This window comes from Temnothorax nylanderi, unplaced genomic scaffold (assembly GCF_030848795.1).
Source record: "Temnothorax nylanderi isolate EJ_2023f unplaced genomic scaffold, tnyl_v1.0 TNYL_tig0245_pilon, whole genome shotgun sequence".
NCBI classification, from domain to species: domain Eukaryota; kingdom Metazoa; phylum Arthropoda; class Insecta; order Hymenoptera; family Formicidae; genus Temnothorax; species Temnothorax nylanderi.
Window position 1 is genome coordinate 211,064 of NW_027249307.1, and position 12,624 is coordinate 223,687.

The window sequence follows — 12,624 nt, forward strand, 5'->3', positions numbered from 1 at the left end:
CCAGATAAAACCTCCCGTAAGTTAGCCGGTCAACTTCGACTTTATTAATTTTTTTTTTTTTTTAATCGTTTGTTGGTCGTTTGTTGGTGATTGTTGGCCTAATTAGAACGTTTGTTGGTTCTTAATTTTTGTTTAAATTAAAAAAGAAAAATTAGCCTTAAGTTAGCCGGAAAAATTTTATTTTTAATTAAAAAAAAGCCTAATCGATGCGTAATCGTTTGCTGATGATTGTTGGTCTAATTTTAGCGTTTGTTGGTTTATTATTAGTCTTAAAAACGAAAAAAACCGAAAAATTATCTCACATTAAAGTAATCGAAGATTGGTTTATTTGCCTACGACTTAAGGTTTATTTCTATCAATTTAAGGCTAACATCTATAAAACTGGCTATGAATACGGGCCTTAACATCGGCAGATTTGATACGTTTTAAACGGTAAAATAGAAACGTCAAGAGTATAAACAATCTGTGCAACATGCAATTTCAAAATGGATTTCCGAAGAAAAAGTTCTTGAATTGGACACTGCAGCCAATTGCTTAAATATGTTACGGCGTGCTGGATCACAAAAGCAAAGAAGTTTGTTTTACAAAGATATCTTTTGGCCGAGAAAGTCTCATTTGAATGTGATGGATTACTGGATATTGACTCGCATCTTTATATTTTTGGATTTTCACGTTCATCCATCAGCCGCACAAAGTATTTTAATATTCTTCCTTCAGTTGCAGAAAGTATGTATAAAAAAATAATATATATAGTTTTACATTTTTTTTATTAATAAAACTAAAATGTATGCATACATTTAAACGTATATTTTCATTTTTGACAAATATTGAAAATCTTTTTATTATTTATGATATTTGGATTATTTTAATATGTGTGTGTATGCATACTTTTTTTCTATTATTTAGAACTAATATAAACATGCTAATTGCACATAGAAATATTTTTTGATATATATTCTTTTATAATTTATGTTACAGCTTGCACCTGTTTTACAAAATCTTCAAGGTTCAAATAAAAGGTAAAGTTATATATTTCTTTATAATGCATATTTAGTGTTACTTTGGTTTTACGTGTAGTGTATATATGATATGTTTACATAAGTACAATAAAATAATTGCTTTATAGATTCGACAAAATGCCACGCAAGATTGCCATGCCACCAGAAAAGAGCATCCCAGTTGTAAAAAGATTTATGAAATAGTTTGAAATTGAACCCTTGCGGAATCTATCGCTGAGCTTTTCTTCATTTTCGATCAGATCGACGATCCACTTCTTGTGTACGTTGTAAAATACAGCCGAGAAATCTTTATTCATCAAATGATCTTGTAATATGTCCTTCTGTTCAGCCTCAGTGCCAATAAAAGATACAGATAACGATACATTTATGGCTAATTGATAGGGTTCATAAAATTGCGGTTCCAAAATCATGATCGAGTCTAGAGCAACTTCCTCAGTGTTGCCGTAGTCAATGTAATTAACATAGGCCATTGTTTCGGTGAGACTAACGATTCTTCCTCTGTACCATTGACCGTCGTCTAAATATTTCGTTGCGCATAATAAATGTACCTCTGGCTCGAGTCTTTGACCAGAATTAGTGTAATACTGTTGAAGATCTTCCGACAGTTTAGTCTCAATATCCACGTCCGAATACCGTTGCAACCAGATATTGGTAGAATGATCCGCATACGACACCGAGACCTTGTGAGTTGAACTTAGAATAGGCATCGGACATACGGGTGGTATCTTCTCCTCAGTATTCATTATCCCATTGCCGGATAGATCGTATAATTTTACGATAAGTCTATACGAACAAAAGATGGTAATATCCAAGAAAATGTTAATATTTATTTGAAACTTACTTATATATTTGTAACTGCAGCGTAAAATTTATACAAACCTGCTATTATTGACTTCTTCCACATAGACTAACACTTCTTTGCCTTCGAGTTCCTTCAATTGTTTATCTACGTTGGACGACGCTGGCACATCTTGTAGGGAGCATTCTAACGCTTGGTTCTACATGACTACGAGCTCTCCAGGTAGAGCTAAAGCCTAGATCATTAGATTGTCATATTAATAATGGGAATTAATGAATATCAAAACTACAAGTTTCTTATTTATACATATTCATAATTTACTTATAATTTCAACAGTTCCAATATGACAATTTCGTATTGCAACATGATATATGGCATTAACTCGCATCGTGGAAGCAATAAAACCTGTAGAAATATTTGTAAATATCTGTCTATGTACACTCTCATCATTCAGGATTTCATCGTATGCCCCAGTATCAATGAACTTTACATCAAACCCGACGGACCGTGTACAGTTAATCACCACAGCTCGCTTCCATGTTCCATTTGTATAGACTAAACAACCCGTGCCAAGACATAACTCGCGAGTTGATAATCGCGGCATCACCTGATATTAACTTCTTATCAATAAGATTCGCTTGAGTTCATGCGAACGATCGTTAGGCTGAATGAGAAGGTACAAGCTCTTTTCAATGTTAAGTTATTGTTATTTTAGGAAATTCGAACATTATGATGAAACATTCATTATGATACTGTTACAATCAATTTTTAATTATTTATCCTGTTAATACCATACATCGTGCAATGATATTTAAGACATTTTATTTTATGGAGTTGAAATTATAAATATTACTACAGTTTCAGAAAGTACGATTCGATTCATTCAGGAATGTTGGGCTAGATATAAATTTTGTTATAGGATGAACCAGATTCATGATGTTAGTCATTTGTGTTAACAATATATTAAATTTTTAAATACATGAATAAAATTCTTTTCCATCACCGTAATATATTATATTTCAGAATCAAAGTTCAAGAAATAATATGAGTAATTTCTAATTTGTTTAATTTTCGAATCTTAGAATTTGTTTAATCATTTAAGAAATTGAAGAAATTTCAATTTAAATTACAATTAAATTACAATTTAAATATATGAATTTTGTTGTAATTATTAAATAATGATATCATAGCTTGTGAATAAGACAAGCCGTTAGTTCATGGTTGTTAGAAAATGAGAAGTTACTTTTCTAATTTTCCATCAAGTTTATGAGCAATATATGACAGAATATGATTCGTGGCTGAAATGCATTTGTACTAAATAATACCTTTGTATCTTTATTAGCCATGTATTGATCAACAATGCTTTCACATTTTGAAGCAGATGGAAGCTGAACATAAAACTGGGTTGTATTTTTTACATTAGAAACTCTCGTTTTGAGAGTTTGGCCATTCAAGAGGCTTATGTCCACTCTTTCTATAACATTGAGTTCTTTTACTTCTGTATCATGTGTTTCTGGAGCTAAAATATAAAAAATATAATGTTTAAGTGTGTCAAATAATCTGGCATTTAACATATGAAATGCATAACTATTGTTATAAATGTGCATCGGAATATAAATGAATTTTGAAATAATTCTTACCACTGATTGTTTCAGTCGAGGTTTTTGTAGTAAAGGCTGCAAGATTCTTTTGCACCAAAATATTACTCACATCTTGTCCATCATGGTTTAATGAAATTATATATTGATCGTCATTAAAACTATGGAATATGCATTCGTATTTATCAGCACTGAAGCAATTATCGAGCGCGTTACTATCCACTTCAGACCAATTCGAGTTACTATTATTAGGTACAATATCTTTTAAGGAACACTGCACTGCTAATCTAGGCAGATGCATAAATTTCTTCTCGACAGAATAGATATTATATTGATCTACGATTGCGCAATTTCCAAAATCTATGTACTGAACTACGTATGCATCCTTCCACGTATCAATATTCACAACTTCTGCTCGATAAAGAGCTCTATCTTCAGAAAATATAGCTATAACTGCTGAACCAACCTAAAAAAAGTTACACTTTTATTAACTCGATCACAGTAAAAACAAAGTAACACTAAATATGCATTATAAAGAAATATATAACTTTACCTTTTATTTGAACCTTGAAGATTTTGTAAAACAGGTGCAACCTGTAACATAAATTATAAAGGAATATATATCAAAACATATTCCTTTATAATACGCAGATAAGAACAGGTGATGAAGAAAAACCACCAAGATTTCTGTTCTGCGCAAATACTTGCTCGCGCTTCTTTCTTCTTAATTGCAACAATTGGTTTCTACGTTCATCTTTCCGAAGATTCTTCTCAAAATGCTTAGATGACTTTCCGATAACATTCTGTTTATCTATGCAAGAAAAAATAAGATATAAATCCTCTTTATAGCGTTTTTCACTGGCAGAGCTGGTACGCACTCAGTGCACGTTAAAGCTGTTGTACACTGATTTAATCTCTAATATTCAAAGTAAAATGCAAATATTTCGACTGATAAAATCAAGGGAACCACCATGTTTCTTGATCTTTTCGCGATTTTCTGCCGATGTTAAGGCCCGTATTCATAGCCAGTTTTATAGATGTTAGCCTTAAATTGATAGAAATAAACCTTAAGTCGTAGGCAAATAAACCAATCTTCGATTACTTTAATGTGAGATAATTTTTCGGTTTTTTTCATTTTTAAGACTAATAATAAACCAACAAACGCTAAAATTAGACCAACAATCATCAGCAAACGATTACGCATCGATTAGGCTTTTTTTTAATTAAAAATAAAATTTTTCCGGCTAACTTAAGGCTAATTTTTCTTTTTTAATTTAAACAAAAATTAAGAACCAACAAACGTTCTAATTAGGCCAACAATCACCAACAAACGACCAACAAACGATTAAAAAAAAAAAAATTAATAAAGTCGAAGTTGACCGGCTAACTTACGGGAGGTCCAGATAAACATGAAGCAATTGACTCAATATGTATTATATACCTAATACCTAATTTACCTAAATAGAAATCTTCCTCCTGACCGATAAGTCTATCGACCTTATTTAATTTGCCTACTAGATCGATCGAAATACGCGCGCGATATCGAAACTGGCGATACCTGCGCCGCCAGCGTCGAAAAAGTGAAAGTGACATTTTCTGATATATGTATGTTATATTGATTGAGAGACGACGACGTATCTCCGTATCTCCGTATCTTAAAAATAAATTTTCACATTTGGACTTTGCGTCGCAATATCTCCGCTCGTAGGGCACGTAGCGGAAAATATTATAGGAGATACCCCCCCAAAGTCGACCCCAAGCTATCGATCAAGCCTACTTAGAACTTGATCCGTTCACTCGTTATCGAGATCTCAACATCTTGGGTACTCGCAACCCGTCGCGTCGCGTAAAAGAGTCACGGTCGGTCTCGCTCCGCGTGTACTTGGCACGAGACACTACCGTGTCTCTTGATAAAACTTTAGAAAGTAGTAACTTTAGAGAGGCAATTGTTGCTTTCTTGCGTCTCTAATAGCCTTTCCGCCCTCGCGGTCGCCAGCTCCTGATAAATATCGGCTGGTTGCTGACAGAATGGCCTTTTCATCGGCTTTCTCGATCCTGTCTTTGATAACATCTGAAAAAATAATTCCACGAAAATGAACAATGGATACTTCATATCAGCAAATTACAGGTTTAATAAATAATGAAATAAAGTTTACTGGAATAAATTCTCGACACCAAAAAAATCGAAAAAAATCACAAAACTTCCAAAGTAATAAATTAATAAATTAATAACAATGAAAATATAGTTCTATTACGTAATTAGATTAACAATAGTATATAAAAGGTATATTTACCTGTCATACACGAGTAGGTATGCGTTGCACTGAAATTGTTTTTTGTTACACCATTTGGACCTTTTCTTCCAGCAGCGGAGTAAAGTTCTTGCACTGCCTTTGTTGTAATTTTTCCAAGAATTTGTCGCACAGCTTCTTTCAGTTGTGTGGCACTTCCCAAATGGTTGGCCATTATCGCTCTCTGAAATCAATATTAACATTTTACTTAACATATGTGCCAAAAACTATCTAAATCGAGAATATGAGACGACAAAATGAAACAAAATTTCGGGAACGTACCAATGCAGTCGACTTGTCATTGTTTTCCTTTACCATTGTGTCAAACTTGATAAATTCGTCATATGTAGTTATAGGGAGTTGAATTCCCAAGTTTTCTTTATAATTTTTAAGATCCTCTCCTGATACTGATGCTGCGTTGATGGCAATTGTATTTTTGATAGCATCAACTTTTTTATTTAAATCATACAGGATGCTATTTTTTGTGCCTTTTATTCCTTTCGAAAGTTTCCTGTAAACTTTAACGATGTCGTCGTGAAGTTGGTCCATTTTGACATGTAGTTGAAGTACGTCGTTATCTTAGAATTGAAATTAAAATTAATTTATTGTTATATGCAACTACAGAAAATAACTATGCAATTTTTAAAAAATTACCACAAGAATTGCTGATTTGATGCACAGACTCTGAACGCTTCCGTTTATATCTTCTCTTTCCATTGTCTCTGTCTTCAAAGTCATTGTCGCTTTCATTGTCTCTTGAAGTCTTGCTCTCAGAATCTACGTGCATTCAAATCATATACTTATTATAAACATATAATAAATAAAAATCGCTAGAAAAATTCTATATTTAAATTAACCAGGTTCACCTTTATGTCTCAAAACCTTTGTTTTGACTTGTGTGTCGATGGTACTGCGAATATCGTCATCCTTCCGCATCTGAAAACGGAAAAAAGTATGTCTAAGGTTCGAAAATTAACATTGCAACAATCGATATAAATATGATACATAGAATACATTAATTTTTTTTAATATAGTATCAAAATATATATATTTTTTTTGTTAATTTGCTTACTTGATCTATGCTTCCATCAGAATTCTCAGAGTCACTTATTCCATTCTCGGCGCTCATATCTGAATTATCTTCGTTCTGCGTGCTGTCAATATGAGCTTTGCTGTAGGCTAGTTTTAATCTCCTCAAACCTTGATTATAATCCTCTTGAAAAATAAAATTATATTTTTTGATGTGTATAAAAAATGTTTTTTTTAATTTAAAATCCAAGATTGATTTTCATTGTGCAATCTTAAGAATATTATTACAAGCATACATACCTGCACGTTTAATAATTTCAATTTCATACTTTTTCCAGGAAGAACTTGGTACTTTCTGTTTCTTAACGAAAGTAGCCACGTTACTTTCGTTAGGAGGCGGATAGAAGCATTTCCAATTTTTATCGTCTACCTGTACTAGCCACGACTTTGGCACAAGATCGATTACTTTTTTCCCTTTTTTTGTTTCATTGGTAAACAGTACAATAGCGTACTGCTGATCCATTTCATCCATGACTGTAAAAAAATTATATTTTATTATGTGATTATATCGAAAAAATAATCAAGTTTATAATACCCGAGGCGTGTCCGGAAAATAATCCTCGTATTATGAAAGCCCAGCAATGATGATGATCGTTTCTACAATATAATCTAAAATAATTATTGTTTTGCATTCAGGCAGTCTATTTTTTATGTATTATTTGTATTCATTATACTTATTCCTTATACCTTTACAATCTTCCTTGTGGTCCAGAGAATTGCCAAAAAGTTCAAAGATTGTGGAAATTTTCCTTGTGGTCCAGAGAATTGCCAAGAAGTTCACAGATTATGAAAACTGTCACAACGATGCTTACAAGTCGGCTACGAAACATGTAATGTCACGAACACGACGCGTGTTCACCTTGCCCTAACAGAGTGCCGACGCTAACCGTCTACTAACAACTTTCGGCAACGAACTGAATGTTTATCTCTTGAGGTTTGTTTTTCTCTTTCAGAGCGGCTGTACATCAGCACGATAATAATTAAAGCGCGCGACGCGCGATATCCAATAATGAGCCTTTCCGTTCATCACTGTACGCTCATTGGATATCGCGCATCGCGTCGTCGTGCTGGTCTGCAGGAGCCCTCATTCCACTGTATATTTGTTCTTGGCTTTGGTTGACGGTTGACGTTGATGAAGAACAAAAATGTCCTACAATCGAATTAAAAAATACCGAGCACTGAAGCGCCAAAGAGGAAAAAGTGACAGCAGTTTTGAAAAGAATATAAGTGATGACGATGAATTTATAATTTCTGGCCCAAGTGCAAATACATCGGATAAGAGTATTTCACAAAATACGAGCACAGACGTTGAGCAAGCAATAAAAACTAAGCACGCAACTAACTTTTCAGAAACCAGGTAAACGCAATGCAATTTTTTTTATTATTCTGTAAGAGGGTTTATTCTTTCCAAAAAAATATTATTGGCGTATGTGAATATATTAGATAGAAACACTAATAATTTACGTTTTCTGAAATAAATATTGTTAAGTTAGCACCCCTTCCATAAAAAATTAGAATAACACATATGCAGAAATTAAGTGCTCTTTATGTGCTCTATTCGCGATTTTTGTGCTTGAGCGGTTTCATTTTTATTTTATATGTAATTTTAATGAGTGGGGGTGCTAGCTTACATCAAGCCAGTATCCCCACTTTTAATTGTGATTTTCCATGAAACTGCTCAAGCACAAAAATCGTTCATAGAGCACATAATTAGCACATAAAGAGCACTTAATTTCTGCATATGTGTTATTCCGGTTTTTTGTGGGAGGAGTGCTAACTTAACAGACATGAAATAAATCTTGCAAGAAGGGCAAACGTGCTCGTCACTAGCTGATTCAATCGGTGATTGAATCTGTGATGATGACTGACAATGTCAGAGATACTGAGCAAGACGAAGGGGACACCATAGAATTCTTGATTACACTTATTCCATACGTTAATGATAAAATGGAAAATTGTTGCAGCCAGCTATGCAAAGGCTTGTGACGTCATATAACACCGTCATATTCTGCTACTTATGTTTTAGATCGATTGTGGATGTTCACATATCAGAAGCATCTTCCAGTTCAGAATTCGATAGCAATGATGAATTAACAGAATCATGTCAAATATCTGTTGCGAGTGAGTGTATGGAACTGCTCAACACTCCTGATGGTGACCAAAGATGCCTAAAAGAAAAACTACGAGATTGTGCCATAAAGCATATAAACCACATCATACGCAGCTTCTTAAATGATCTTCTGTATGTTCTGCGGTCTGAAGGTCATACAGATCTACCAAAAAATGCGGAAACTTTGTTGGGTACACAAAGAACTCAAGATAAAGTTCAGCCTATGTTGTCAAAGAAGGGTACTTTTGGTACTTATATTTACTTAGGCATAGCAAATCAACTTCAATTACAACCCTTAAGAAAAAGAACTGAGCAGTTGCACCAGTAACTGATGAAGTTGAATCAGTAACTTGTGATGTTCTATCAGTGACTGAATACGAGAGTCAGTTACTGGTAATGCTTTTCAGTTGACGTCCAGTTTTAATAATCAGTTTCTACAATACTGGTTAGACACTGAGTGTTGTCATCAGTAACTGATGACTGGACCTCAGTTTTTTTTAACGGTTTGTCAGATACTGATTATATTCTTCAGTTGACACCCAGTTTTAATAATCAGTTTCTACATTACTCTAAAAACTGGTTAGACACTGAGTGTTGCCATTAGTAACTGATGACTGGTCCTCAGTTTTTTTAACGGTTTGTCAGATGCTGATTATGTTCTTCAGTTGACGCCCAGTTTTAATAATCAGTTTCTATATTAATCTAAAAAACTGGTTAGACACTGAGTGTTGCCATCAGTAACTAATGACTGGTCCTCAGTTTTTTTTAACGGTTTGTCAGATACTGATTATGTTCTTCAGGCAAGTTTATAGAACTGGTGAAAGTTCAATTGATTCAATTGATCAACCGAACAACATGGAAGTTCTATCAGTTACTGATCAATATAAAACTGAATAAAACTGGACCAATATTGACCAGTTCTTTTAACAGTAACTGGTACAACTGTTCCTTTTATCAGTAACTTGTTTCAATATACTGATCGTGCTGTCATCAGTTACAATAATCAGTTATCCACCAGTTAGTGCCCAGTTTTTTTAATCAGTAACTAGTATAACTGTTTCTTTTATCAGTAACTTGTTTCAATAAACTGATCGTGCTGTCATCAGTTTCAATAATCAGTTATCCACCAGTTAGTGCCCAGTTTTTTTATCAGTTTTGACTGCATTTTTTTTTAAGGGAATTAGCAAATTCTGGATATGCAGAAAGGGATATAAGAGTTTTAATCAACGTTGATGGTTTACCGATATATGTCCGTTCTAAACAACAAATGTGGCCGATATTAATACAAATATTTCATAAAGATTACAATTGCAAGCCTGTCGTAGTTGCACTGTACTGTGGTGATTCGAAACCACATGATGCTAATGATTTCATGGAAAATTTTACGGAGGAATGTACGACACTGATCGAACAAGGAATAGTTATTGATAGAACATTGTTTACGTTTCGAATTGCCGCATTTGTTTGTGATACGCCTGCGCGTGCTTTTATTAAGTGCTGTAAAGGGCATAATGGCTTTTACGGTTGTGAACGTTGCGAAGTACGTGGGAAAACTGTTAACCAAAAAAGAATTTATCCTAAGACAAATTGTACATTGCGTACCAAAGATTCATTTATAGCTAAGCCGGGATTTAGTCAAACTGATCATCACATACCAGATAGAACATCTCCTCTAATTCGAATCCCTGGATTTAATCCTGTCGACGAAGTTGTTTTGGATTGCATGCACTTACTGTGCTGTGGAGTAATGAAGAATCTCTTGGATAAATGGCTTTCGAGTAGAAAACAAAGGGGAAGCATTGGAAGACGTGGACGAAATCACTTAAAAAGAATTCTTCTTAATTTGTCACCGCAAATTCCTATCGAATTTCAACGGAAATTATTTGATGTAACAGACATAGCTAATTGGAAAGCAACTCAGTACAGGTTTATCTTACTGTACGGTGGAGGTTTAATTTTACGTGAGGTGTTGCCATCTGAAATGTATCGTCACTTCTTATTGCTCTTTGTAGCATGCCGTATATTATGTAGTCGTGCACAGGCATTAATATATACAGATGATGCCGAATCGTACCTTCGACAATTTTTCAAACAAATGCCGAAGTTTTATGGAAAAGACTCCCAAACTATGAATTTTCATAATCTCATTCATGTGGCAGATGATGTGAGAAACATGAAAGCTCCATTAACAGATTATTCGTCTTTTCCGTTTGAAAGTTGCTTAGGTAGTATTAAGAAACTGATTAGAACACCTCGAAATCCTGTCGCTCAAGTTTTCAGGCGTCTTTCTGAAAATAAATCCGATTTATTAACTATTAAAAAAAATGATTTGGGAGTAATCAACTATAAATATCGTGTACCACAAAACGAACGTGAAGATAATTCCATCGATTATTCAAAAATAAATATTCAAAACATGACAATAGGAATAACTGAGCCCGACAATGTAGTAAAATTGACAAATGATAATATTTTTCAAATAGATCGTATTTTCTCCATAAACAACAATCGCCATTGCTTATATATTCAAGGAAAAATTGTCAAAAATAAAGGTACTGCTTTTACCGAACCAATTACTTCCAGCAACGTAGGTATCTACAAAATAGGATTACCCTATGGGCCTACAAAAACATACTCACTTGACAGTATCATGGAAAAGTGTTTGGTACTTACTGTTGAAGCGCGTAAATATGCTGTAACTCTTTTACATGTTAATTAATTGATCCAATATCATTCAAAAATATTAGAATAACTAAAAAATATTAGAATAACATTTATACATATTATAAATAACGACATGTTTAATATCATTGTAAATTAATATTATATTTTAAAATAAAAAATGTGCTTTCATTTCTATTTATCTTAAAATATTTTGCTGCCACTACCACACCAACACTGGCCCAATGTGTCCCCAGTGCCGATCCAATGGTACGACTTCAGCCAACATATATTGAGTTCTGACTTGGAGGCGGGGCTTAACCAAATATGACGCAGACAGCTAACACTCTCTCTATAAAGGGTCACTTTCTTCATTTTCAATGCATTTTTCCTTTGAAACGATCAATTTTCTCTAAATTGCCAAATAAATGTTTGACATGTATGAAACACTCATTTTGAGGTTAGGAAAGCAATAAAATCGAACATTTAAAGTTTTGTTAGCCTTATTTTCACAACCGCGAACTGAATCATTAATTCTGCTCGTAGATTTTCGACGTGGAGAATAAAATTCAACATCCATAATAATAAAAATACAACACAAAGCCGGTACCGCACGCCAAGCCTGTACATATGTACAATGCCACGAGATCTATTAGCCCGGAGTGCTTTCACTTTCGACCACCAGATGCATGTCCCAATATACTATTATCCCAGTACTACTTCACGTCTCGCCCCAGTGCACGCCCAGTACTGACACGATATTCGGCCCGGTATTAAAATATATCAGTATCACGTTCCATCCATCAAGTCTTGGCAGCCAATATTCTGCCACTTCTGGCAGAGCTCTGGCAGAAGTCCTACATTCGCACATGGGGCGTGTTGCTTCCGTGCCGCGGTTGTTATCTCCGGCGCCGCTCGAGCGAAAATTTTCGAAGTCGACCCAATACATGCCTAGTACTGAGCCGACTCTCGGCCGTAGATCAATATAATTTCTGGCCTTATACACAGTCAGTACTGAGACGAGACTCGCCTCGGAACAGAATATGGTTGCATGGGG

General features: G+C 34.3%; 1 protein-coding gene and 2 long non-coding RNA genes across 7 annotated transcripts; 1 reads left to right on the forward strand and 2 right to left on the reverse strand.

The window, feature by feature from the left end:
• Positions 1-420: 420 nt before the first annotated feature.
• Positions 421-1,319, forward strand: LOC139779841 (uncharacterized). Its single transcript, XR_011720029.1, has 3 exons — positions 421-726; positions 979-1,019; positions 1,127-1,319. It is a non-coding gene; the product is annotated as an uncharacterized lncRNA (long non-coding RNA).
• On the reverse strand, positions 940-8,294 carry LOC139779839 (uncharacterized). Of its 5 annotated transcripts, none has more exons than XM_071718318.1 (11): positions 7,037-8,294; positions 6,780-6,922; positions 6,574-6,643; positions 6,362-6,484; positions 5,990-6,285; positions 5,711-5,891; positions 4,295-5,487; positions 3,970-4,227; positions 3,459-3,882; positions 1,899-3,337; positions 940-1,802 (listed from the first exon to the last, which is right to left on the reverse strand). In XM_071718318.1, the coding sequence occupies exons 1-7, from the start codon at positions 7,266-7,268 to the stop codon at positions 5,351-5,353; spliced, it is 1,182 nt and encodes a 393-aa protein (XP_071574419.1). In that variant the 5' UTR covers positions 7,269-8,294; the 3' UTR covers positions 940-1,802; positions 1,899-3,337; positions 3,459-3,882; positions 3,970-4,227; positions 4,295-5,350. The 5 variants fall into 5 exon arrangements, with proteins under 5 accessions (XP_071574419.1, XP_071574422.1, XP_071574420.1 ...); XM_071718321.1 differs by having other exon boundaries at positions 1,899-2,053; positions 3,144-3,337; positions 3,970-5,487; XM_071718319.1 differs by having other exon boundaries at positions 1,899-2,425; positions 3,144-3,337; positions 3,970-5,487.
• Positions 8,295-10,567: 2,273 nt separating this feature from the next.
• LOC139779858 (uncharacterized) lies at positions 10,568-11,559 on the reverse strand. Its single transcript, XR_011720038.1, has 3 exons — positions 10,981-11,559; positions 10,844-10,882; positions 10,568-10,765 (listed from the first exon to the last, which is right to left on the reverse strand). It is a non-coding gene; the product is annotated as an uncharacterized lncRNA (long non-coding RNA).
• Positions 11,560-12,624: the final 1,065 nt, after the last annotated feature.